Source organism: Trichomycterus rosablanca, chromosome 20, assembly GCF_030014385.1.
Source record: "Trichomycterus rosablanca isolate fTriRos1 chromosome 20, fTriRos1.hap1, whole genome shotgun sequence".
Classification (NCBI taxonomy): domain Eukaryota; kingdom Metazoa; phylum Chordata; class Actinopteri; order Siluriformes; family Trichomycteridae; genus Trichomycterus; species Trichomycterus rosablanca.
This window is the reverse complement of record NC_086007.1, coordinates 28,167,377-28,188,897: the sequence shown is the minus strand read 5'-3', so window position 1 is coordinate 28,188,897 and position 21,521 is coordinate 28,167,377. Positions and strand designations below refer to the sequence as shown.

General features: G+C 48.6%; 3 protein-coding genes across 4 annotated transcripts in view; 2 read left to right on the top strand and 1 right to left on the bottom strand.

Moving 5' to 3' along the window:
• Positions 1 to 1,161: 1,161 nt before the first annotated feature.
• rwdd2b (RWD domain containing 2B) lies at positions 1,162 to 3,614 on the bottom strand. Of its 2 annotated transcripts, none has more exons than XM_063017242.1 (4): positions 3,174 to 3,614; positions 2,337 to 2,404; positions 1,867 to 2,217; positions 1,162 to 1,555 (listed from the first exon to the last, which is right to left on the bottom strand). In XM_063017242.1, exons 1-4 carry the CDS (start codon positions 3,363 to 3,365, stop codon positions 1,321 to 1,323), a joined length of 846 nt encoding a protein of 281 aa, XP_062873312.1. In that variant the 5' UTR covers positions 3,366 to 3,614; the 3' UTR covers positions 1,162 to 1,320. The 2 variants fall into 2 exon arrangements, with proteins under 2 accessions (XP_062873312.1, XP_062873311.1); XM_063017241.1 differs by having other exon boundaries at positions 1,867 to 2,223; positions 3,174 to 3,613.
• A 469-nt stretch (positions 3,615 to 4,083) lies between these two features.
• usp16 (ubiquitin specific peptidase 16) lies at positions 4,084 to 12,768 on the top strand. Its single transcript, XM_063016833.1, has 17 exons — positions 4,084 to 4,241; positions 4,685 to 4,761; positions 4,867 to 5,051; positions 5,498 to 5,601; positions 6,032 to 6,144; positions 6,719 to 6,918; positions 6,991 to 7,086; positions 7,351 to 7,481; positions 7,572 to 7,659; positions 8,186 to 8,264; positions 8,353 to 8,495; positions 9,297 to 9,461; positions 9,543 to 10,227; positions 10,562 to 10,656; positions 10,900 to 10,986; positions 11,225 to 11,354; positions 11,481 to 12,768. Exons 2-17 carry the CDS (start codon positions 4,695 to 4,697, stop codon positions 11,609 to 11,611), a joined length of 2,499 nt encoding a protein of 832 aa, XP_062872903.1. The 5' UTR covers positions 4,084 to 4,241; positions 4,685 to 4,694; the 3' UTR covers positions 11,612 to 12,768.
• A 1,029-nt stretch (positions 12,769 to 13,797) lies between these two features.
• The window catches only part of farsb (phenylalanyl-tRNA synthetase subunit beta), a 9,916-nt gene continuing 2,192 nt past the window's right edge, over positions 13,798 to 21,521 (top strand). Inside the window, exons 1-13 of the mRNA XM_063017031.1 lie at positions 13,798 to 13,901; positions 14,755 to 14,810; positions 15,501 to 15,655; positions 15,765 to 15,837; positions 15,974 to 16,089; positions 16,863 to 17,013; positions 17,113 to 17,221; positions 17,369 to 17,439; positions 17,585 to 17,646; positions 17,860 to 17,911; positions 18,310 to 18,371; positions 21,044 to 21,251; positions 21,394 to 21,474. Coding sequence (XP_062873101.1) covers positions 13,844 to 13,901; positions 14,755 to 14,810; positions 15,501 to 15,655; positions 15,765 to 15,837; positions 15,974 to 16,089; positions 16,863 to 17,013; positions 17,113 to 17,221; positions 17,369 to 17,439; positions 17,585 to 17,646; positions 17,860 to 17,911; positions 18,310 to 18,371; positions 21,044 to 21,251; positions 21,394 to 21,474 — 1,254 coding nt within the window. The 5' untranslated portion in view covers positions 13,798 to 13,843. The remainder of the gene's footprint in view (positions 13,902 to 14,754; positions 14,811 to 15,500; positions 15,656 to 15,764; positions 15,838 to 15,973; positions 16,090 to 16,862; positions 17,014 to 17,112; positions 17,222 to 17,368; positions 17,440 to 17,584; positions 17,647 to 17,859; positions 17,912 to 18,309; positions 18,372 to 21,043; positions 21,252 to 21,393; positions 21,475 to 21,521) is intronic.

Below are 21,521 nucleotides of genomic sequence, written 5' to 3'. Positions count from 1 at the left end.
TCCTGCAGGAATAAGGTTCACTTATGGTTTGATGGTGTTTAGAGATGTAGAAGAAAGATTTCGGAACATGACTGCTGTAAACAGGCGAGCGTATCAGTGAGCTCAGCCGTCCATCAGAACCTGATGGTTCAGAACGGTCCTGCTGGACCGGGACGAGGGACAGACCTGCTGGCTGGTGAGAAGCGCTCGTGTAGTTCACTATATAGGGAATAGTGGGCGTCCTTTAGCTGGTAGGATGGGTGCTGGTATGTCCCCTTGGGTATTCCAGTTTTACCCCACCCGTAGGTGTGACCGGGCGAGGCGTGCCCTGCAGTGGATTGGCACTGGGACTCTGATCAGGACCCAGCGCTTCCTGTAGATGAATGAAGGAACGGTGGGTGTAATGAGGTCGATCTGCAGGTCCAGCGTACCGACCGAGGCTGGATGGGACGCGTCTCACCCACGAGCCGAACGTGAGGCGCAGAGTTAGAGGACGTTCAGGACATCTGGCTGTGGAATGAAAGTCCAGACGCTGGGTCGGCTGATGAGGTCAGGACTGAACCTGTCCTGCTTCTTAATCTCCTGAAACCTTCATCAAGTCTCATCATCAGAGTGGGATTGTAATCTGGAGCTCGGGGGGATTAGAGACGGTGACCTAGAATCAGACCGGCCTCGTCCAATGAGCTGCCTCCACCGAGTAATCACACCCGGCTGTGTGTGAGTGTGTGTGTGTGAGTGTGTGTGTGATGTTAAAGGTTATTAAAAGTTAAACATGACCCTCTTATTGACCGTCGTGGGATTTGAAGCACTTGTGTAACTGACTCTGTTCACTAATTAAAGTCCCTCGTTAAGCTTAACGAGGATTTACTGAAAAATCCTGGGTGGCACTGGACCCACCATGACCCTGACCAATATTAAGCATATTAAACAACGTTCTGTTGGGCAGGTAGCGCACTACATAGAGAACTGAGTCCCTCCGACACGCCCGCTTCTCTTCACCTGACATAAGAGTCTCACAGAGAGCAGCAGCGCGTACTGAGAGTCTCACACTGCAACCCGTGAATCAGCCGTCTCTCCTGCAGCGCCTCGACCAGCCAGCAGAGGCCGCAACTGCAGCAGCAACACAGAACCTGTAATTACTAAATAACCTGAGTGAACAATCACAACAACACTGTTAAAGAGTTAAACATTAAAAATCTCTTTATTCATTTTACCGTCTGTCCCAACTTTTCTGTACAAAAACATGAAAATAATCCAGTCCAAGTTTTTACAGGAGGACCGTCCTCGTTCTCTTACTGCAAACACTGTAAAATCATCACCCCGGTTCTCCTCACGTTCTCCTCATCGTCCCTCAACTCCGAAATACAGCTGGAAGATCTCGGCACAGCCGCGCTCGCTCAGGAACTGGAAGAGCTGACCGAGGTCCATGTGGTTCCCTCTGCTGCCGTGAGGATCGAACACCGCCTCCTCGAACCCTTGGAACCTGCGCAGCGACTCTGCGCTCTGATTGGTGGGATCCAGAGGGACATCCTCTCTGTGGCGGATCATGATGCGCTGCCACGTCAGAACCTTCACCCTGCAGAACAGCACGCGGTCCACAATAACAAAGCTCACGTCAGACGTGCAGTACCACCGTTTAACCTGCAGGTGGCACCAGACCAGTGAAATACAGTGTAAATATCTGCTGACATCTTCAGGTGAATCTGTGGAACTGCACCTCTAACATGATGTTATGCAGAATTCTGCATCTGGGTAAAAAAGCTATTAAGGATTCATGGAAGCCAAAAATTCCAGAAAGTATGTGGACACACTGAGCTGCAGGTTAAAGGCAGCTGCTGCGTCAGCTCCAGTAACGTCCAGTAAACATCTGTGGTGTTTATCACATACCTGGCCCAGAATTCCTCGCAGCAGCGCCGCCGCCCCTCCACACACACGATCCCCGGCTTCCCCGGCATGCTGAACCCGGACAGCTCCAGCTCTTTAGCCCAGTCCAGGATGTTCTTCCTCTTGCTCTTGTTGTAGATGTGATGGCTGTAGATCCAGAGGCGGGTGAAGGTCTCGTCGTTAGCGGTTTCGGGTTCCTCTCTCGGGGCGTCGTCCTCTCGCTCCGCGTGTTCGTCCGTGTGGTCTCGGAGCCAGTTAACGGCGGAGAGTACGCACGCTTCACCGCTACAGCTCTCGCTCAGGTACGAGCGCAGGCCGGAGACCAGCGCCGCGTGCCGGGTTCGACTCAGGTCGCTGCATCTACGACAGGTCACATGACTTTTATTAACATCACCAGATTTATACACACATTCATATTTTTATAATCGCAGCTACTCGACTACAGGTAATAAAACGACGGCTGGGTTACACACCTGACCGTGATCTCAGGAAGCATTTGTGGGTAGTCGGGTGGGTACGAACAGGACAACGTAACACACACCTGTGTGAGAGATCAGCGTCACATATCAGTAACATACAATAAACACAGGACTGACTTTCATTCTCTCTACATATAGATATATATAAATAAAGCTAAAGGTTTACATGCATTTATAAAGGACGTGTGTGTGTGTGTGTGTGTGTTTGAGGGGCGGGGGGTAACCAACCCTAACACTATGTGTGTTATGATTATAAGCATGTAATAACTCATGTGACACATTAGTGGTAGAGCAGTAGTGGCTTAGTGGTTATGGTAATGGACTAGTGGTCAGAAGGTCATTTGTTTAAGCCCCACCACAGCCACTGTTGGGCCCTTGAGCATGGCCCTGAATCTTTAACTGCTCACAATTTTAAGTGCCATAAATGAAAAAGGTTAGACACTGTCTTTTCTTACTGTAAATAGGGCTAGTTCGACTGCACTCATTAGAGTTTATCTCAGTATAAGGTGAATGTTTTGTTTTTATCTTCCTGACTTTGGTAAACGACCACTGTTCCATGTACTTAAAGCAATCAAACTAGCCCTAATTGTGTCAGCTGTAGTCAAACCACTGAGAGTCCATGCCATAAAGTACAATTACAGTATAAAACTTTCCATAACAAACAAAATAATCATCTAAAGTTTCTGTGTGAATGTTTGGATCAGCAGATTTGCTCAGATTTTCAATAAACTGGAATTTGTGACGTTTTTCAGACATCTGAGTGTTTATTCCAATAATTTAGTCACAGAACACAACCAGTGTGTGTGTGTGTGTGTGTGTGTGTGTATTCACCCCAGTGTGAGTCCTGATCTTCACACACACTTCAGCTCTGGTGCTCGGGGGGTCGGTAGATGTTCCCTCCACAAAAGCCCTGAGTTCTGAGAGAGCCAACTGATCCACCTCCAGCTCCTCCACACTGGGAAACATGCTCACCAACAACTCGATCTCTGCCAGCTGAGCCTCGGCATGCTCCATCAAAGCCATGCCAGTTTAAATAAGCAGCCTGGCATCCACCTGGTACCTGCTGCGGTTCTGTCAGTGCTGAAGTCCCTCAGATCAGATCAGATCAGACACGTGGAGCACAGATAAGAACCGAGTCTCACCCAGGAGGATGTTTCATATTAATGATCCACATTTTATACATAAACAACCAGAAAAAGTTTATTAATAAATAAAGGTGCTTAAACTGAAATATATTGTACAAATTTAGTCAGAGCGAGTAGTTAGTGAGTGTGAAGTGAACTACTACAGCCAGAAAGAGCTGCACCAAAGATAGGAGTTCGTTCTAAAAGGAATCGATTCACAGGTCAATTCTATTTGTTTAGTAAGGAGTCGACTCTGAAGATTTGGAGTTGATTTTCATCAGCGGTTCAAGATCAGTTCAGCATTAATCAGTATTTATTTTTAATACGATAACTGTGTTAATAACATTAAAAATCCAGTAAATATTTGTGTTAGGACCAACTGAGCATAAAAATCCTTTCACAATAAACGAGGACTTTTATTAAAAGTTTCTCTTTCCCCTAACCGGACTAAACCAGACGGAAGTGATTTAGGATGCGACTTAAACGGCGCAAGATTATAGTAAAGTGCACTAAGTAGGGTGCAAAATGCGCTATGCTACCAGCTAGGTAGTGCACTAAAGTAGGGCGCATTTGGAAGAGTTAGCACGTTTGCTTGCTGGCGGTCGCTGATACAGCATTAAAGGAGTAATTTCTTTGAAACAGGCATAAATATGTATTTATTAAATAATTATATATAGATACAAACTGATAGAACATATTAAATATTAAAGTTTAAACTAAAACAACCAGCAATAATACAAATATTGTACAAACTTCACTTCTGTTAGCGAGCTGGGTAAGTTCACACAGATTCATACAGAACTGGATCATTTAATTCACTTTATTCTTCATTATCTCTAAATGTTATATTACATTTATATTACAGCTTATTTATAAATGTGGCTTACATTTAAAATAGAAAACAAAAAGTCTGAGCTACATTTTAATTATTGTAAATGCAAAATATTCTCAATAAACTATTTATTATATTTACCAATAAATTCATTCTTTAGGTCTGAAAACAGTTCAAATTATTGTGAATTATTAATATTTGTGTGTTATAAGTTCAGTTTTGTGTGTAGTTTATGTGTTTTATGTGTTCTTCAGTTTCAGTCTTAATTTTAATGTTAAACATTAAATTGTACATAAAATATTTTAGCATTAATAAGCAGAATGTTGTTCACTAAAATTGTAGCTATAATTCAGCACAACAGTATAAATATTACATTTGTATTTTAGGTATTTATCGATGGGAAAGAAGCGAGCAAAGAACAAAGCCAAGAGTCCTAGAGAGGACAGCTCTGTGGACCTGATAGGTAACATCCTGGTACTTTGATCACAGTTCTCTTTGTCTCTTTAATACGAGGTGTGATCATTATTATTATTATTATTATTATTATTTCTGATTGATTGTGATTCAGAAGTGAAATGTGGACACATCCGTAAGGGAGTGGAACACAGCTGGTTGAGGAAGGCTGCTCTGGAGAAGAACTGGAACACGTGTCAGGGGTGCGAACAGGAGAGGAAACAGTCCGAGGCTCAGACGGAGGATGAGGACCAGGGGGAGGCACAGACGATATGGACGTGTCTCAAATGTGGACACAGGGTGAGAAGCACTTACACTAAAGCAACCAGAGGGGAAAAGGGCGGGGCAGCTACTCAGGATTGGGGTCCTTTGTATGCTGGTTTTGTGGAGTTTTATAATAATAATAATAATAATAATTCATATGGAGATCCGTATCGCGCACAGAGAGTCAGGCACTGATCTTCACTGTCTGTGTAGGTGCTCAGCCTGCCAGTAGCAGAGCTGGGATTCGAACTCATGAGCTCTAGATGTCAACTATATAACGTATGGTGATATTAATAATTTTCTCTAGCCCACTACTGCAGGAATCCAGGGTTTGAATCCACAGCAGAGACACGGTCAGGTTTCTACTTACACACATGAATGGACATAGATTGTGATTCCCCGGGGAAACTGTGTCCACTGTGACCCTGACCAGAATAGTTCTGATTCTGATGAGTTCTGATCATTTATTGGTTGATTTTCAGGGTTGTGGGAGGTTCTCGAACCATAAACACGCCATTAAACACTACGAGAAAGCTCATTCTGACCCGCACTGCCTGGTGCTGAGCCTCGACAACTGGAGTGTGTGGTGAGTATTAATCACTCCACACCAGGAACACCACCGAGCATCAGCTCTCAGGTACACACAGGTCAGATCAGGGGCAAATCCACCTTCTGCATGTTTTTGGGAAGGTGTGAGGAAACTCAGAGACTCAGAACTTCTTACTGAGAGTGACGTGAGGTGACCATGTTGTGTGGCATCAAGTCAACCAGCGACTGGAAGGAGTTTTGCATGTTCTTTTCCTGTCCACCCAAAATCATGCAGAAGGTGGATTGGCTAAAATGCTGTCTTGTGTCCAGTGTTTTAGATGAAGTCCTGACCCACTGTGACCCTGATGAATGAATGAGATTTCTTAGCTAAGCAAGTCATCGTAAGAGTTTCTCTCATCACGTGTGTGTGTGTGTGTGTGTGTGTGTGTGTGTGTGTGTGTGTGTGTGTGTGTGTGTGTGTGTTGAAGGTGTTATATCTGTGATGATGAGATCCAGTACTCCAGCACAGGACGACTGGCTCAGCTCATCTCCAACATCAAGAGACACACGCTGGAGGGACCCGGGCACAGGAGCAGCAGGAGTGAGTGAGGGCACCGCTTCAGGATTCACACACCGGCGCCAGGGTGGCACAGCGCTAAATCACTCCTCCTAATTTAGTCATACCCGGGGCACAAATTCCCCACAGACACACTCCAAAATCTGTAAAAAAAAACTTCTGTAAAATGAAGAGTGGAGGCTGGTACAGTCACAAGGGCGAGAACAACTCTCTCTCTCTCTCTCTCTTTCTATATGTATAGATCATTTCAATTTAGTCGTATCCAATTCCCCTTTACTGCTGTGGACCTCCACTCCTGACCGAGGAGGGTCATGTGAGTAACACACGTCCCCTCCCCCTCCGACACGTGTGCAGCACTGACCGCTTCTTTTCACCTGCATTAAGGTTCATACGGAGATCCGTATAGCGCACGGAGAGTCCGTTATTCCTTCGTCTCTGTGCAGCGGCATTGATCAGCCACCAGAGGGCAGAACTGCAGCACTCATGAGGAATCCCCTCCTGTTTTACCCCTGTGCATCTTGGTGGTGGGGGGGGGGCTTGAACCAGCAACCTTGCGATTACTAGTCAAGTACGTTAACGTTATTTTTTCCTTTTTAAGAACTAAAGGACGAGGATAACACCGTGGGCGACACGGCGGAGGAAAACGCGCCCCAGAAAGAGCCGGAACCAAAAGAAGAACCGAAAGAAATCAAGAAGACGGGCGAGGCACCGAACGGGCCGGAACCGTGCACCGGGGCTGTACCGGTACGAGGTCTCAGCAACCTGGGCAACACGTGCTTCTTCAACGCAGTGGTGCAGGTGAGGAAATACTGAACCTGACGCTTCTAGTGACGTCCAGCAGGTGTCGCTGTAACGCTCTCTGTGTTTCAGAATCTGTCACAGACGTGGCTGCTGCGTCAGCTTCTGTGTGGTTTACGGGACGAGGAGAGCAGTGTGGTGATCACGCCGTCGTCCTCCTCCCAACTGGTACATGTAATGTTTGTTTTAGTCATATCCAGTTCCCTAATTGTGTTACGGGAGCTCCGTTATCCTCTGTCTCTGTGCAGCGGCATCCATCGGCCAGCAGAGGGCGGCAATGCTGCAGTTATGAGGAATCCCCTCCGGCGGAGTTATACCCTCCTCATACTGCTGCTGTGCCGCCCTCTGCTGGCTGATGGATGCCGCTGCACAGAGACCCTCGGACCAGAAATGACGTGTTTGGTATGTTTTCCATTGTCGTTCGTATCCCAGGATCCTTTGCAGGTCCGTCTGTCCAGACCCGGCCCGCTCACTCTGGCCATGTGCCAACTGCTGAACGAGATCCAGGAGACCAAACGTAACGTGGTGACGCCGCAAGATCTCTTCACACAAGTGTGCAAGAAGTACGAATCGCTAAATCTATTAAAGCTAGCCGCGCGTTTCGGCGTGTTTCTCTGTACGTCGTTAATTAAAATGTGTGTGTGTGTGTATAGGGCCGCGAGGTTTAAAGGCTTTCAACAGCAGGACAGTCAGGAGCTGCTGCGCTACCTGCTGGACGGCATGAGGAACGAGGAAAACAGCGTGAGTGTCCAGTTTAAAAAAGAGAGAGACTCTCCGTGCGCGATACGGATCTCCGTATGAACCCCGGTGCGGGTGAGAGGAAGCGGTCGGTGCTGCACACGTGTCGGAGGGGGCGTGTGTTTAGTCACGACCTTCCTCGATCAGGAGTGGAGGTCGGAAATATGATCGGGGAATTGGATATGACTAAATTGTGGAGTGTGTCTGTGGGGAATTCATGCCTTTGTAAGGACAGATACTGATTTCGGTACCTGTAGTTTGGAACAGGATGTCTGGCAAGTTCATGGTAGGGTGTCCACATACTTCTGGTCATATAGACCTTAGCACGATGCTACCGCCACCGTATTTTACAGTAAGGGTGACACACAGTCCCTCAGAGGGGCGGCCTGACCTCAGCAGTGTGGTTGTAGTTTTGTATTTATCATTTATCTTCTTTTGAATGAAGTCGAGTTGAATTACTGTACTGTACTGAACTGCTAGACTTCACAAAGAGTCTTGAACTGTCGGTACGTGTGTGTGTCCTCCACAGCGGGTCACCGCCGGGATTTCGGAGGCGCTGAAGGGTTCGGCTGAAGGTTCCGAGGCGCTGCAGAGGAAGCTGCTGAAAGGTGAGTGACCATCAGTGATTGGCAGCGCTGCACATACACGGGGGATAACGGTGACTCTCCGTGCGCTATACGGATCTCTGTGTTCCAGACTACGAGAGCGCTGGGACCCGGACCCTGGTGGAGCGAGTGTTCGGAGGAGAGACCACCAGCACCGTCATGTGTAAGGTGTGCAGGACGGTTTCCGTGGTGACCGAAAGCTTCCTGGACCTGTCGTTACCGGTCGCAGATGAGGTAAGTTCACCGTGTACGGCCAAAAGTATGTGGACGCATGATCCTGCGCTTGCCGTTACAGCGTTTTGAAGTGTGTGTGTAGGAATTTGTGCCCATCTGTGAGGTCAGTGATGCTTATGAAAGCCACCGAAGGTCCTAAACCACCTCTTCATTGACCCAAACTGTTGCCAGCCTAAAGTACAGTTGAAATTCAATATTTCTATATGCAGTGGGTAGTGTTGTTGTCTTACAGCCAGAAAGTCCTGGGTTTGATTCCCCAACCAGGTAGCCAGGGTCATTTCTGCGTGGAATTTTGCATGTTCTCCCTGTTTCCTCCCACCAGTACAAAACATGCAGTTAGGTTAATTGAAGCTACTAGAAATTACCTTAACTGTGTGTGTGTGTGTGTGTGTGTGTGTGTGTGTGTGTGTGTGTGTGTGTGTGTGTGTGATGGATTGCCGACCTTCTGTTGGGGGTGTTTCCTGCATTTTACCCAATGAACAGGACCCACTGCAACCTTGATCACAATAAACTGGTGGAAAAACAGAGAATGAACGAACAAAATTAACTCAGTAATTAAGAGGGTGTCCACATACTTTTGGCCATGTAGCGTATTTAAGCAATATAACACGAGCAGGAGTGAATAACATCACTGCTGGGATTTGACCCTGAATGTGACCCCGGCTGAGTGAGATGTTATTGTTCCACATTTGTTTTCGGAGGTGGTTGCTCTCGCTGTGGTTCGGTAGAGTCCTACTGTTGAATCCTTTAGCGTTTGCTAACCGGTCGGTTGTGGCGTCCCGGCTGTGTTCCTCCTCTCAGGCGTACAGGAAGAAGAAAGCCGCTCCTCAGACGAGTAAAGAACGCGTGGACGGCGGGCGTGGCCCCGAACCTCCTGACGCCACCGAGACTGAGGACGTGCTGACGGGCGCCGGTAGCAAGTACCAGCAGAAAAAGGCTAAGAAGCAAGCGAGGAAACAGGCGAAGGTACCGAATCATGCTAACTGTGCTACAAAGCTCTCGATACGCTAAAACCCGCCGGCGTAACCTCGCGGTTTCACTCCACAGAACCAGCGGCGGCAGCAGAAACCGGGCGCCAAACTCACGCTGGACTCACTGACCGACGACGGCGCTGCAGGGGAAGGGGAACCGGGGGATCCGGAGAGCGTGGGCGGGGCAGACGAGCCCAGGAGCCAATCAGAACCTGAGGAATTAAATCATCACAACCCTGCTGAAGAGGAGGAGGAGGAGGAAAAGGAGGAGGAGGGAAGCCCCGCCTCTAATCGCTTTAGCAGCCTATCAGAGGAGAGAGTGAATGACGAGAGAGATGAGATGGAGGAGGCGGAGCTGAGCCGAAAGGTGCGAGAACTGTCGCTTACATCCGAAGAGAAGCAGAACGAGAGCGTGGAGTCCGGACCCCGGGCGGAGTCAGAGGCGGAGTCCGGACCCCGGGCGGAGTCCAGACCTCAGGTGGAGTCACAGGCGGAGTCCGTACCCCAGGCGGAGTCAGAGGCGGAGTCAGAGATGGAGTCAGAGGCGGAGTCAGAGGCGGAGTCAGAGGCAGCGACCGGGCCGGAGTTCGTGATCGTGAACCAGGATCCTGAACTCGCCTTCTCCTCTCTGGCCAGCAGGGCGGCGGTGAGCAGCTCGCAGTGTTCGGTGGAGTCCAGTCTCCATCAGTTCACTCAGGTGGAGGAACTGAGCGACACCAACAGCCTGCTGTGTGTCACCTGCAGCCGGAGAGACGGTCAGGGTAAGAGACAACAGGGTGGGGGGCGTCCTAAAAGTGGTGGAACTTAGAGCTATCAGTTAAAAGGTTGTGGGTTTGAATCCCGACTGTTGAGCCACTGTTGGGCCCTTGAGCGAGACCCTTAAATCTTTAGGCTCCAGGGGCGCCGTATAACGGCTGACCCTGCGCTCTGACCTCGGCTACCAGTACCAAAGTAGTATTTGGGGGGGGGGTGTTATCTGATGGAGTGTGATGTTTCTGGGGTGTGTGTGTTTGGGGTGTGTGTGTTCTGATGCTGTTTGATGTTTTTTGTGTTTGGGGTGTGTGTTCTGATGGTGTGTGTGTGTGTGTGTGACAGGTGATAAGAAGAAGATCTACAGGGAGGCTCTGAAGCAGATGCTGATCTCGTCTCCTCCTCCTGTCCTAACTCTGCACCTTAAAAGGTTCCAGCAGGTAACACACACACACACACACACACACACACACACACACTCCCCGTACACACACACACACACACTTACACTCCCCGTATATACACACACACACACACCTTAAACGAAAACATTACAAAGACACTGCTGAATTTCTAACCCTCATATATCACAAAGTCTTTAATATGTTGAGGTTTGTGTGTGTAGCTGCAGTACTTTTATGTTTTCTGTGTGTGTGTGTGTGTGTGTGTGTGTGTGTGTGTAGGTGGCGTACAGTGTGTGTAAAGTCAACAGGCACGTCCAGTTTTCTCAGGTGCTCGACCTCGCCCCGTTTTGCTCCATACACTGCAAGGTATCGTTTCTTCATGTGGGATAAAGTGCATCTCAAACCTGGTGTGTGTGTGTGTGTATATTGTGTGTGTATATATACCATGTGTGTGTATGTGTATATAACTGTATATTCCGTGTGTGTAGGGTGTGTATACATATATAATATGTGTATATATATGACGTGTGTGTGTGTAGGGGGTGTGTATACATATATAATATGTGTATATATGACGTGTGTGTGTGTGTGTGTGTGTGTGTAGGAGGTGCAGAACGAGCAGACTCAGCTCCTGTACTCTCTCTATGGTATAGTGGAACACAGCGGGACGATGCGCTCCGGTCACTACACCGCCTTCATTAAATCCCGAGCTCACAGCGGCGCTGCGGATCCTCGTACGTCTGATCTCTCTCACACACACACACACACACACACACACACACACACTTCTGCATCTCCACTCAGCTAACACCAGCACGTCGTCAAACTAATCCACCTTCTGACTGTGTTTTACTGAGCAGGTGAGGCAGGTGAGGCGACGCCCCCTAAAGGCTCCTGGTTCCACGTGAGTGACAGCAGTGTGACGCCGGTACCTGAGTCCCGGGTGCTGAACTCTCAGGCGTACCTGCTCTTCTACGAGAGGATCTCCTAAATCTCCTGATCTGTAGCGCTGGTGTTCTGAGGAACCGGAGACGAGTACAGAACGATGAATTCAGGATGAATCACTGAGATCATGTTGTTTATTTTGTGCTGATGAGTAAGAAGGGATGAATAAAACGAGCTGGGATTCAGATTAAGGATTAATAGGGTTAAATATTTACAGGTTTATTAACAGTGTGGCCAAATCATGAACCATGAAAGCTTGAATTTAACAGAAAGTTAAAGATCTGTTATATTTTATTTATAGGAAAGATCAAGGGGAGCAGATATCCATGACTTGTTAACTACATTTGCCCTTGGACTTGGGTAGCGTGTGGGTGTCTTGGAATCCTCTCGCCTCCCAAAACCATGCAGAAGGTGTATTGGCTGCTAAATTGCCCCTAGTGGTGAGTGAGTGGGTAAACGTGCACTGTGTTGCCCCTTATTCATGCCTTGTTTCCAGGTGGCACCAGGCAACCCTGCCCAACCCTGACCCGGATAAAGTGCTGCATTTTTTTACATTTTATTTTCATTAACCGTTTTGTTCTGGTCAGTGATGCTGCCAGTCCAGGAAACACTGGGCACAAGGCCCATTCCCTAGATATAACCAATTATGTCTGTGTAGACACCCGCCTGGCTGATAGTGTGCCACTGTGCCACCCGAGTGCCAGGATAAATCGTTAAGTGAAAAGAAATGAACAGAAAGACTTCTGGGGGATTTGGACCTCTGTGGTGGAAATATGTTACTGCAAGTGGGTATTTTAATTCTATTTTTTCGGTGCCCCCTCCCCACATGGATCTCATGGTTGTACTGGGTGGTCGACTGTGATGGGTATGGTTAAAGAATCAAGCAGAAAACCCATCCTAACAGTTTTCAGCTCACTTCATGTTGCACAAGACCTGGAGAAAGGCGGCACAGACACTGACCTGAGGCGAGGGTTGGACCTGGGCCCTCAGACATTTCTGGTGCTTTGCGGGAACCGTGATACCCAAGAACAGCAAACCTTCCTTATTGATGCAGTACTATGTTTACTACAGACATTAGAATTATTGTACTGCAGCTTGGAGAAACAAAAACATCTGGAACCTCAAACCTGCTAAAAAAACAAATTTTACCATTTAATCGAATGCAATTTTATATAATTCCTAATAAAAGGTTCTATTAATCAATTCATGTTTGTGTTGTTTCTTTAATACAATTCTGTGTAGATGTTAACATGTACATTAGTGTCTCTCATCATCCATCCACTCCTCCTGTTGAAGGTTATGGTGGCACCAGGTTATGAATATCAGCCTGGACTTTTCTGTCCCTTGTGACAGATTCTGACGAAGGTTTTGGGTCTTTCTGTCGAGTCTCAGGTGGAGATAATCATGGAAATTGTGAAATTTCTAAATTATGTCAGCGGACTTCTCTGAAAGAATAGAAGGGGCTCAGCCAGGAGCAGGTCTGAGTGATGAAACCAGACCAAAACTGATCTTATAGACCATAAAAAGTACAGATAAATTACACCCGTTCCTGTGGGTGGCATTCATAGAAAAGTGCATCCCAAATATACTGCTAGGGCTATGCCTAAAATGACAACCAACACCGTGTTGTGTTTAGAGAATAACTGGTTTTCGTATGACCTATGTTATTTTAAGAAGGGTCATCATCAAAGTGCAGGAAGCACACCTAGGGACACAGCTAGGGACAATACGGATCAGCCAATCTACTTACTGCATGTTTTCGGGGGAGGGAGGAAACCAGAGTACCTGATGGAAATCCATGTGGACACAGCACAGACAGAAACTAGGCTGAGATGAAAACATTCCATTAGGTGTGTTGTCTATTCAACACTGACTCTAGTGTGATCAGCGAACAATGGATTCGTACCATGTCCAGGGTTTATTTCAGCCTTGCATCCACTATCCCCCGGCTTTACAGCAACCCTGATCAAACTAAACCTGTTACTGAAGATGCAGATAAACAAATGAAGGTTTATTTCATTAGATTTCCTCCATTTACCGTGTGTTGGTCCAATTCTGCGGACTCGACTTCTAGAATCGACTCTTTATTCCTTTTAAGTGTTGAATCATAACAGAGTCGACTCAGATGTTAGCGATGGATCCCGGCGCATGCGCATCACTTCAGTATCGAAGCGCTTCAGTTTGAGGCGGTGTGGCTAGAGCGCCTCGCTGCCTGCGCATGCGCTGTTTCCTCAGCATCTGCCCGGTGCTGTTAGCGGTTAGCTGCCTGTGAGCCACCATGCCGACTGTCGGTGTAAAACGGGACCTGCTGTTTCAGGCTCTGGGAAGAACTTACAGTAAGTTTATTAATGTGTTTACCTCATTGAATACTGTAAAATGTGTAAAACGTTCTTATTAAAGCGTGCTGGTTGTGTTTGAAAGCTGTCAGTATGACTGGGAAACTGTTAGCCTAGCAACCTGCTAATAACTGTCATTAGTTTTCACATTCTGTACATGGTTTATAAAATATTGGAAGTAAATACTATAGTATAAAGTAAATGTTAATGGCTGTAAAGCCTTACAGCTTTAATTAGGCACAATGACATTTATTTAGCTGGTTATAGATGTGTGGAGGTGATTGCGTCAGATCAGACTGAACCAGATCCAGTCAGAACCCTGCAGAGATCAGCTTACAGAATAACAACAGTCCGACTTTTAGAGTCTGGTTTTGGAAAGCGCCTCACAGCAAGAAGGTCCTGGGTTCGATTCCCAGGTGGAGTAGTGCGGGTCCTTTCTGTGTGGAGTTTTGCATGTTCTCCCCGTGTGTGTGGGTTTCCTACAGGAGCTCCGGTTTCCTCTCACAGTACAGAGGCGTGTAAGTGAGGTGAACTGGAGATACTGAATAGTTCATGACTGTGTTTGATATTAAACCTGAACTGATGGATCTTGTGTGAGCAGTAACGACCCGTCCTGTCATGATGGAACCAGAGTGTAAAACATCACATTATAATCATAATAAATAATAATAATAATAATAATTGTGGAAAGCCTCTTGAGTTTACTGAGGGCTCCTTAGATTCTAATGCGTGCCAAATCAGCTCTGACTCGCCGAGACATGGACTCCACAAGACATCCGAACAACTTACAGCGCTTTTTATGCTTCAGTGGATAAACATGTACTTGTTCTAAACCAGTTTCATTCTCTTACAGCTGATGAAGAATTTGACGAGCTCTGCTTCGAGTTTGGCCTCGAGCTGGACGAGATTGTGAGTACAGACTGGCATCTACTGTAGGCTGTAGGGTGATACCAGGGTGTGGTGGTACCGTGGTATTACTGTCTGACAGAAGAATGTTTTTTTCCAGCGTTTTATTATGATGGAGTATTTATTAAACAGTGAGAGGTTGTTTTAGATCTCATGACAGATCTAAGGTGCCCGGGTGGAGCAATGGTAAAGTATGCCGGCCCACGACCACTGGAGTCCAGGGTACTGGGGTGGGAGTAGAGTGGCCCATGATGAATTATTGTACTTTCTAAGGTGTGCTACCTTTTTACTACGTTGCTACCGTGCTACATGACTAGTAAACAGAAGGTTGCTGGTTTAAGCCCCATCACTGCCAGGTTGCCACTGTTGGGCCCTTGAGCAAGAGCCTTAACTCTTAATTGTTTAGACTGTATACTGTCAGTCACTTTGGATAAAGGGCCGGCTTAATGCCATTAATGTAAAGGGACAAGACTAGTAATCAGAAGGTTGCTTGTTCAAACCCACCACCACCAAACTGCTACTGTTGGAGCAAGGCTCTTAACTTTCAGTTGCTTTAATTGTATTGAGTATAACAGAATTATAAATGGCTTTGGATGAAAGTGTCTGCTAAATGCGGCAAATGTAAACACAGTCGTGTGTGTGTGTGTGTGTGTGTGTGTGTGTGTGTGTGTGTGTGTGTGTGTGTGTTTACAGACAACAGAGAAGGACATCATCAGTCGAGAGCAGGGTGATCAGAAGGCTGAAGGAGCATCTGATGTGATTCTGTACAAGATTGATGTTCCAGCTAACCGATATGACCTGCTGTGTCTGGAGGGGCTGGTCAGAGGGCTGCAGGTCTTCAAACAAAAGTAATAAACACACACACACACACACACACACACACACACGTTTTAAATACAGTTATAGACTGTCAGTACTAAGTCATTGTCATTAACTGTAACAATCGGATGTGTGTAGGATCGATGCCCCTCGTTATAAGCGCGTGAGTCCGGTGAACGCTGATCCACAGAGGCTGATCATCACTGAGGAGGTGAGGAAGCACTCGAACCGTCTGCTTTTCAGGGACTGTTCAGGTTCATGTGTGTTCCTGTAGAGCACTGAGCAGTGATCAGGTATTCAAGTACTGACTGTGTGTCTCTCGTTTGGGTTTGTCCTCTCCGGTACAGACGGCGAGCGTCAGGCCGCACGCGGTGGCTGCTGTGTTACGCAACATCACCTTCACGCAGGAGCGCTACGACAGCTTCATCGAGCTGCAGGAGAAACTGCACCAGAACGTCTGCAGGTCAGACAGTCCAGGGTCCGAGTGATCTGTAGAGAGCTGTTCTTACTGTACCACCTACTGGAATGAGTCCTGCACACGTTTATAATCTAACCTGAACCTGCTCACTTTTAAAGTAACCTGGTTGGGCAGGTCCACGTCCTTCCAGGTGCAAGGCAATTAATCGCAGGCCATCAATACCCCCATCAGACACCGTCTGTATAGATGCCCGGCTGGCCGACAGCACCACTGAGAGTTAAACCTGGATCTCAGCAGTGGTGGGTGGGCTAGTGTAATAGACCGCTGCACCACCAGAGCAGTATCGATGTAAAGATGTAGCCTCATGGTTAACAGTTATGAGCTTAAACAGAGTGCTTGTTTTACAGTTAAGGTACTGGACTAGAAATCAGAAGGTTACTAGTAAAGCCCCACCACTGCTAGGTTGCCACAGTTTGGCCCCTTAGCAAGGCCCTACATCTTTAGATGTTTGGCTTATATCCAGCCACTGAGGGGTGGCACGATGCATGTTCTCCCCGTGTCTGTGAGGGTTTCCTCCAGGAGCTCCGGTTTCCTCCCACAGTACAGAGGTGTGTAAGTGAGGTGAACTGGAGACACTAAATAGATCATGACTGTGTTTGATATTAAACCTGAGCTGATGAATTATGGGTAAGCAGGAACGACCCGTCCTGTCATGAGTGGAACCAAAGTGTGAAACATCACGTTACAATCCTAATAAATAAATAAATAAAATACATAAATTCTCATCATTGTTTTCTCCGGGCTTGTATAAATTATAGGAAAAGGACGCTGGTCGCCATAGGAACGCACGATCTGGACACCATCTCTGGCCCGTTCACATACACGGCTAAAGCGCCGGACGAGATCCGCTTCAAACCACTGAACCAGAACCAGGAGTACACGGCCACACAGCTCATGAGCCTCTATAGGGTGAGAACAGACCCAACATCCTGCTTCTGCTGTCCTGTATGTGATGGAAAACCGCTAACGTGTGTGTGTGTGTGTGTGTGTGTGTGTGTGTGTGTGCAGACGGACAGTCACCTACGTCATTACCTTCACATCATCGAGGACGAACCGCTCTACCCAGTCATCTACGACAGCAACGGTGTCGTCCTGTCCATGCCACCCATCATCAACGGTCAGACTTCATTCATCTCTCTCTCTCACACACACACACACACACACACACACACACACACACACACACACACTCTCTCACACACACTCCCAGCTGTGTACAGTGTGTAACCTGGTGTGTGTTAAACCTGTAACGTGTTTCTCTCAGGTGATCACAGCAAGATCTCCGTCAACACGAGGAACGTTTTCATCGAATGCACCGCCACAGACATCACTAAGGTGGGTCACCGACTGCACGTATACAATTACATTTCTCTCTTTTATTAGCTTCCTCAGTACTGACGGGCTGGCGTGTTTTACCACTGCGCCACCCATTTTACAAGAACCTAAAGTGTGTGTGTGTGTGTGTGTGTGTCTGATGCAGGCGAAGATCGTACTGGACATGATAGTGACCATGTTTAGTGAATACTGTGATGAACCTTTCACGTAAGTTTGAAACAGTTTATAATGCTGGATGCTTCTCCTGATGAAACGCTTCTCACTGTATTTGGGTTTGGGCCTGGCACTAAGGGGGCACTGCTACAGTATGTCTCCTCTCAACAGCCCGGGATTTGAACCCTCTGAACTGAGTCAGTGCTGATATATAGGAATTGTTTACAGTGAGTGTAATTCGTCTCTCTCTCTCTCTCTCTCTCTCAGGGTGGAGGAGGCGGAGGTGGTGTACCCTGACGGCAGGATGCTCTCCTATCCAGTATGTGTACAAATATACAGATATAACCCTTATTATTACCCGTCTGTATATAGGGGGGCTTTTTCATCTCTAAACATGTGTCCACCCTTGTTGTTTTACTTTTCACTAGTCTTGCAGGGACTAGTTTATTACTAGTCAGTTCTGATCCCTGTAATGGACTGAGTTCCACCAGGGGTTTGGTGTCTGTGTGAAACCCGAGCTCGCTCTCTACACACACACATTTCCCATCATCCTACACTCCCGAGAAGAGGGCGTGTCTAAATTCTCAGATCCCTTAAAATGCTGCTACTGAGGCGCCTTAATTCTGAGTGATGATCTGACTGACCCAAAGTTTCACTAGTATGGAAAACTAACCTGGTGGTCACTGGCTGAGTGTTGATGCGTCTCTCTCACCGCAGGAGCTGGAGTACCGGACCGAAACCATTTCAACAGACTTCATCAACCGCAGAGTGGGTATCAGGTGAGACGGGCACATCCACACTGTACCCACACTGTACCCCACACTGTACCCACACTGTACCCATGCTGTACCCCACACTGTACCCCACGCTGTACCCATGCTGTACCCTACGCTGTACCCCACGCTGTAACCCACGCTGTACCCTACACTGTACCCCACGCTGTACCCTACACTGTACCCACGCTGTACCCTACACTGTACCCACGCTGTACCCACACTGTACCCACGCTGTACCCTACACTGTACCCACACTGTACCCACGCTGTACCCACACTGTACCCACACTGTACCCACACTGTACCCACACTGTACCCCACGCTGTACCCTACGCTGTACCCTACACTGTACCCACACTGTACCCACGCTGTACCCTACACTGTACCCACACTGTACCCCACACTGTACCCTACACTGTACCCACACTGTACCCACGCTGTACCCCACACTGTACCCTACACTGTACCCTACACTGTACCCACACTGTACCCACGCTGTACCCACACTGTACCCCACACTGTACCCATGCTGTACCCACACTGTACCCATGCTGTACCCACACTGTACCCTACACTGTACCCACACTGTACCCATGCTGTACCCACACTGTACCCATGCTGTACCCATGCTGTACCCTACACTGTACCCTACACTGTACCCATGCTGTACCCACGCTGTACCCACACTGTACCCACGCTGTACCCACACTGTACCCCACACTGTACCCACGCTGTACCCACACTGTACCCCACACTGTACCCACGCTGTACCCACACTGTACCCCACACTGTACCCACGCTGTACCCACACTGTACCCACGCTGTACCCACACTGTACCCTACGCTGTACCCACACTGTACCCCACACTGTACCCACACTGTACCCATGCTGTACCCACACTGTACCCACACTGTACCCACGCTGTACCCACACTGTACCCCACACTGTACCCACACTGTACCCACACTGTACCCTACGCTGTACCCACACTGTACCCACGCTGTACCCACACTGTACCCACGCTGTACCCACACTGTACCCACACTGTACCCACACTGTACCCCACACTGTACCCACGCTGTACCCACGCTGTACCCTACGCTGTACCCACACTGTACCCACGCTGTACCCACACTGTACCCCACACTGTACCCACACTGTACCCATGCTGTACCCACACTGTACCCACGCTGTATCCACGCTGTACCCACACTGTACCCACGCTGTACCCACACTGTACCCACACTGTACCCCACACTGTACCCATGCTGTACCCACACTGTACCCATGCTGTACCCACACTGTACCCTACACTGTACCCACACTGTACCCTACACTGTACCCACACTGTACCCACGCTGTACCCCACACTGTACCCTACACTGTACCCACACTGTACCCACGCTGTACCCACACTGTACCCACACTGTACCCCACACTGTACCCATGCTGTACCCACACTGTACCCACGCTGTACCCACACTGTACCCTACACTGTACCCACACTGTACCCATGCTGTACCCATGCTGTACCCTACACTGTACCCATGCTGTACCCACGCTGTACCCACGCTGTACCCACACTGTACCCACACTGTACCCACGCTGTACCCACACTGTACCCCACACTGTACCCACACTGTACCCACGCTGTACCCACACTGTACCCTACGCTGTACCCACACTGTACCCCACACTGTACCCCACACTGTACCCACACTGTACCCACACTGTACCCTACACTGTACCCACACTGTACCCATGCTGTACCCACACTGTACCCATGCTGTACCCTACACTGTACCCTACACTGTACCCATGCTGTACCCACGCTGTACCCACACTGTACCCACGCTGTACCCACACTGTACCCACACTGTACCCCACACTGTACCCATGCTGTACCCACACTGTACCCATGCTGTACCCACACTGTACCCTACACTGTACCCACACTGTACCCATGCTGTACCCACACTGTACCCATGCTGTACCCACACTGTACCCATGCTGTACCCACGCTGTACCCATGCTGTACCCACACTGTACCCCACGCTGTACCCTACACTGTACCCCACGCTGTACCCTACACTGTACCCACACTGTACCCATGCTGTACCCACACTGTACCCCACGCTGTACCCTACACTGTACCCCACGCTGTACCCTACACTGTACCCACGCTGTACCCTACACTGTACCCACGCTGTACCCCACGCTGTACCCACACTGTACCCACACTGTACCCACGCTGTACCCTACACTGTACCCACACTGTACCCACACTGTACCCACACTGTACCCCACGCTGTACCCACACTGTACCCTACACTGTACCCACGCTGTACCCTACACTGTACCCACACTGTACTTACGCTGTACCCACACTGTACCCACACTGTACCCACACTGTACCCACACTGTACCCCACGCTGTACCCTACACTGTACCCTACACTGTACCCACGCTGTACCCACTGTACCCACACTGTACCCACGCTGTACCCTACGCTGTACCCACACTGTACCCCACGCTGTACCCACACTGTACCCACGCTGTACCCTACACTGTACCCACGCTGTACCCTACACTGTACCCACGCTGTACCCACACTGTACCCACACTGTACCCACGCTGTGAGCTTTTGAGCTGTGACCCATCCTTGTCCCCTGCAGCGAGACGGCCGAGAGCGTCGCCCGCCTCCTGACCCGGATGTGTCTGAAGTCGGAGGTCAGCGGCGAGTCCGATCAGATCAACGTGGAGATCCCGCCCACTCGCTCTGATGTCATCCACGCCTGTGACATCATGGAGGACGCCGCCATGGCGTACGGCTTTAACAACATCGTCAGGACGACGCCTCGCACGTACACGGTCGCCAATCAGGTGACGACACGCCTTCTCATGCAGCACTTACAATGTTGGGTTCGGTCCGTTCAGGAACCGTCATGTGATCTGTATGTTTCCTGTGTGTGTGTGTGTGTGTGTGTGTGTGTGTGTGTGTGTGTGTGTGTGTGTGTGTGTTTAGCTCCCACTGAACAAGCTGACTGAGCTGCTGAGGGTGGATCTGGCAGCATCTGGATTTACTGAAGCTCTCACCTTCGCCCTGGTACACACACACACACACACTCACACACACACACACATACACACTCA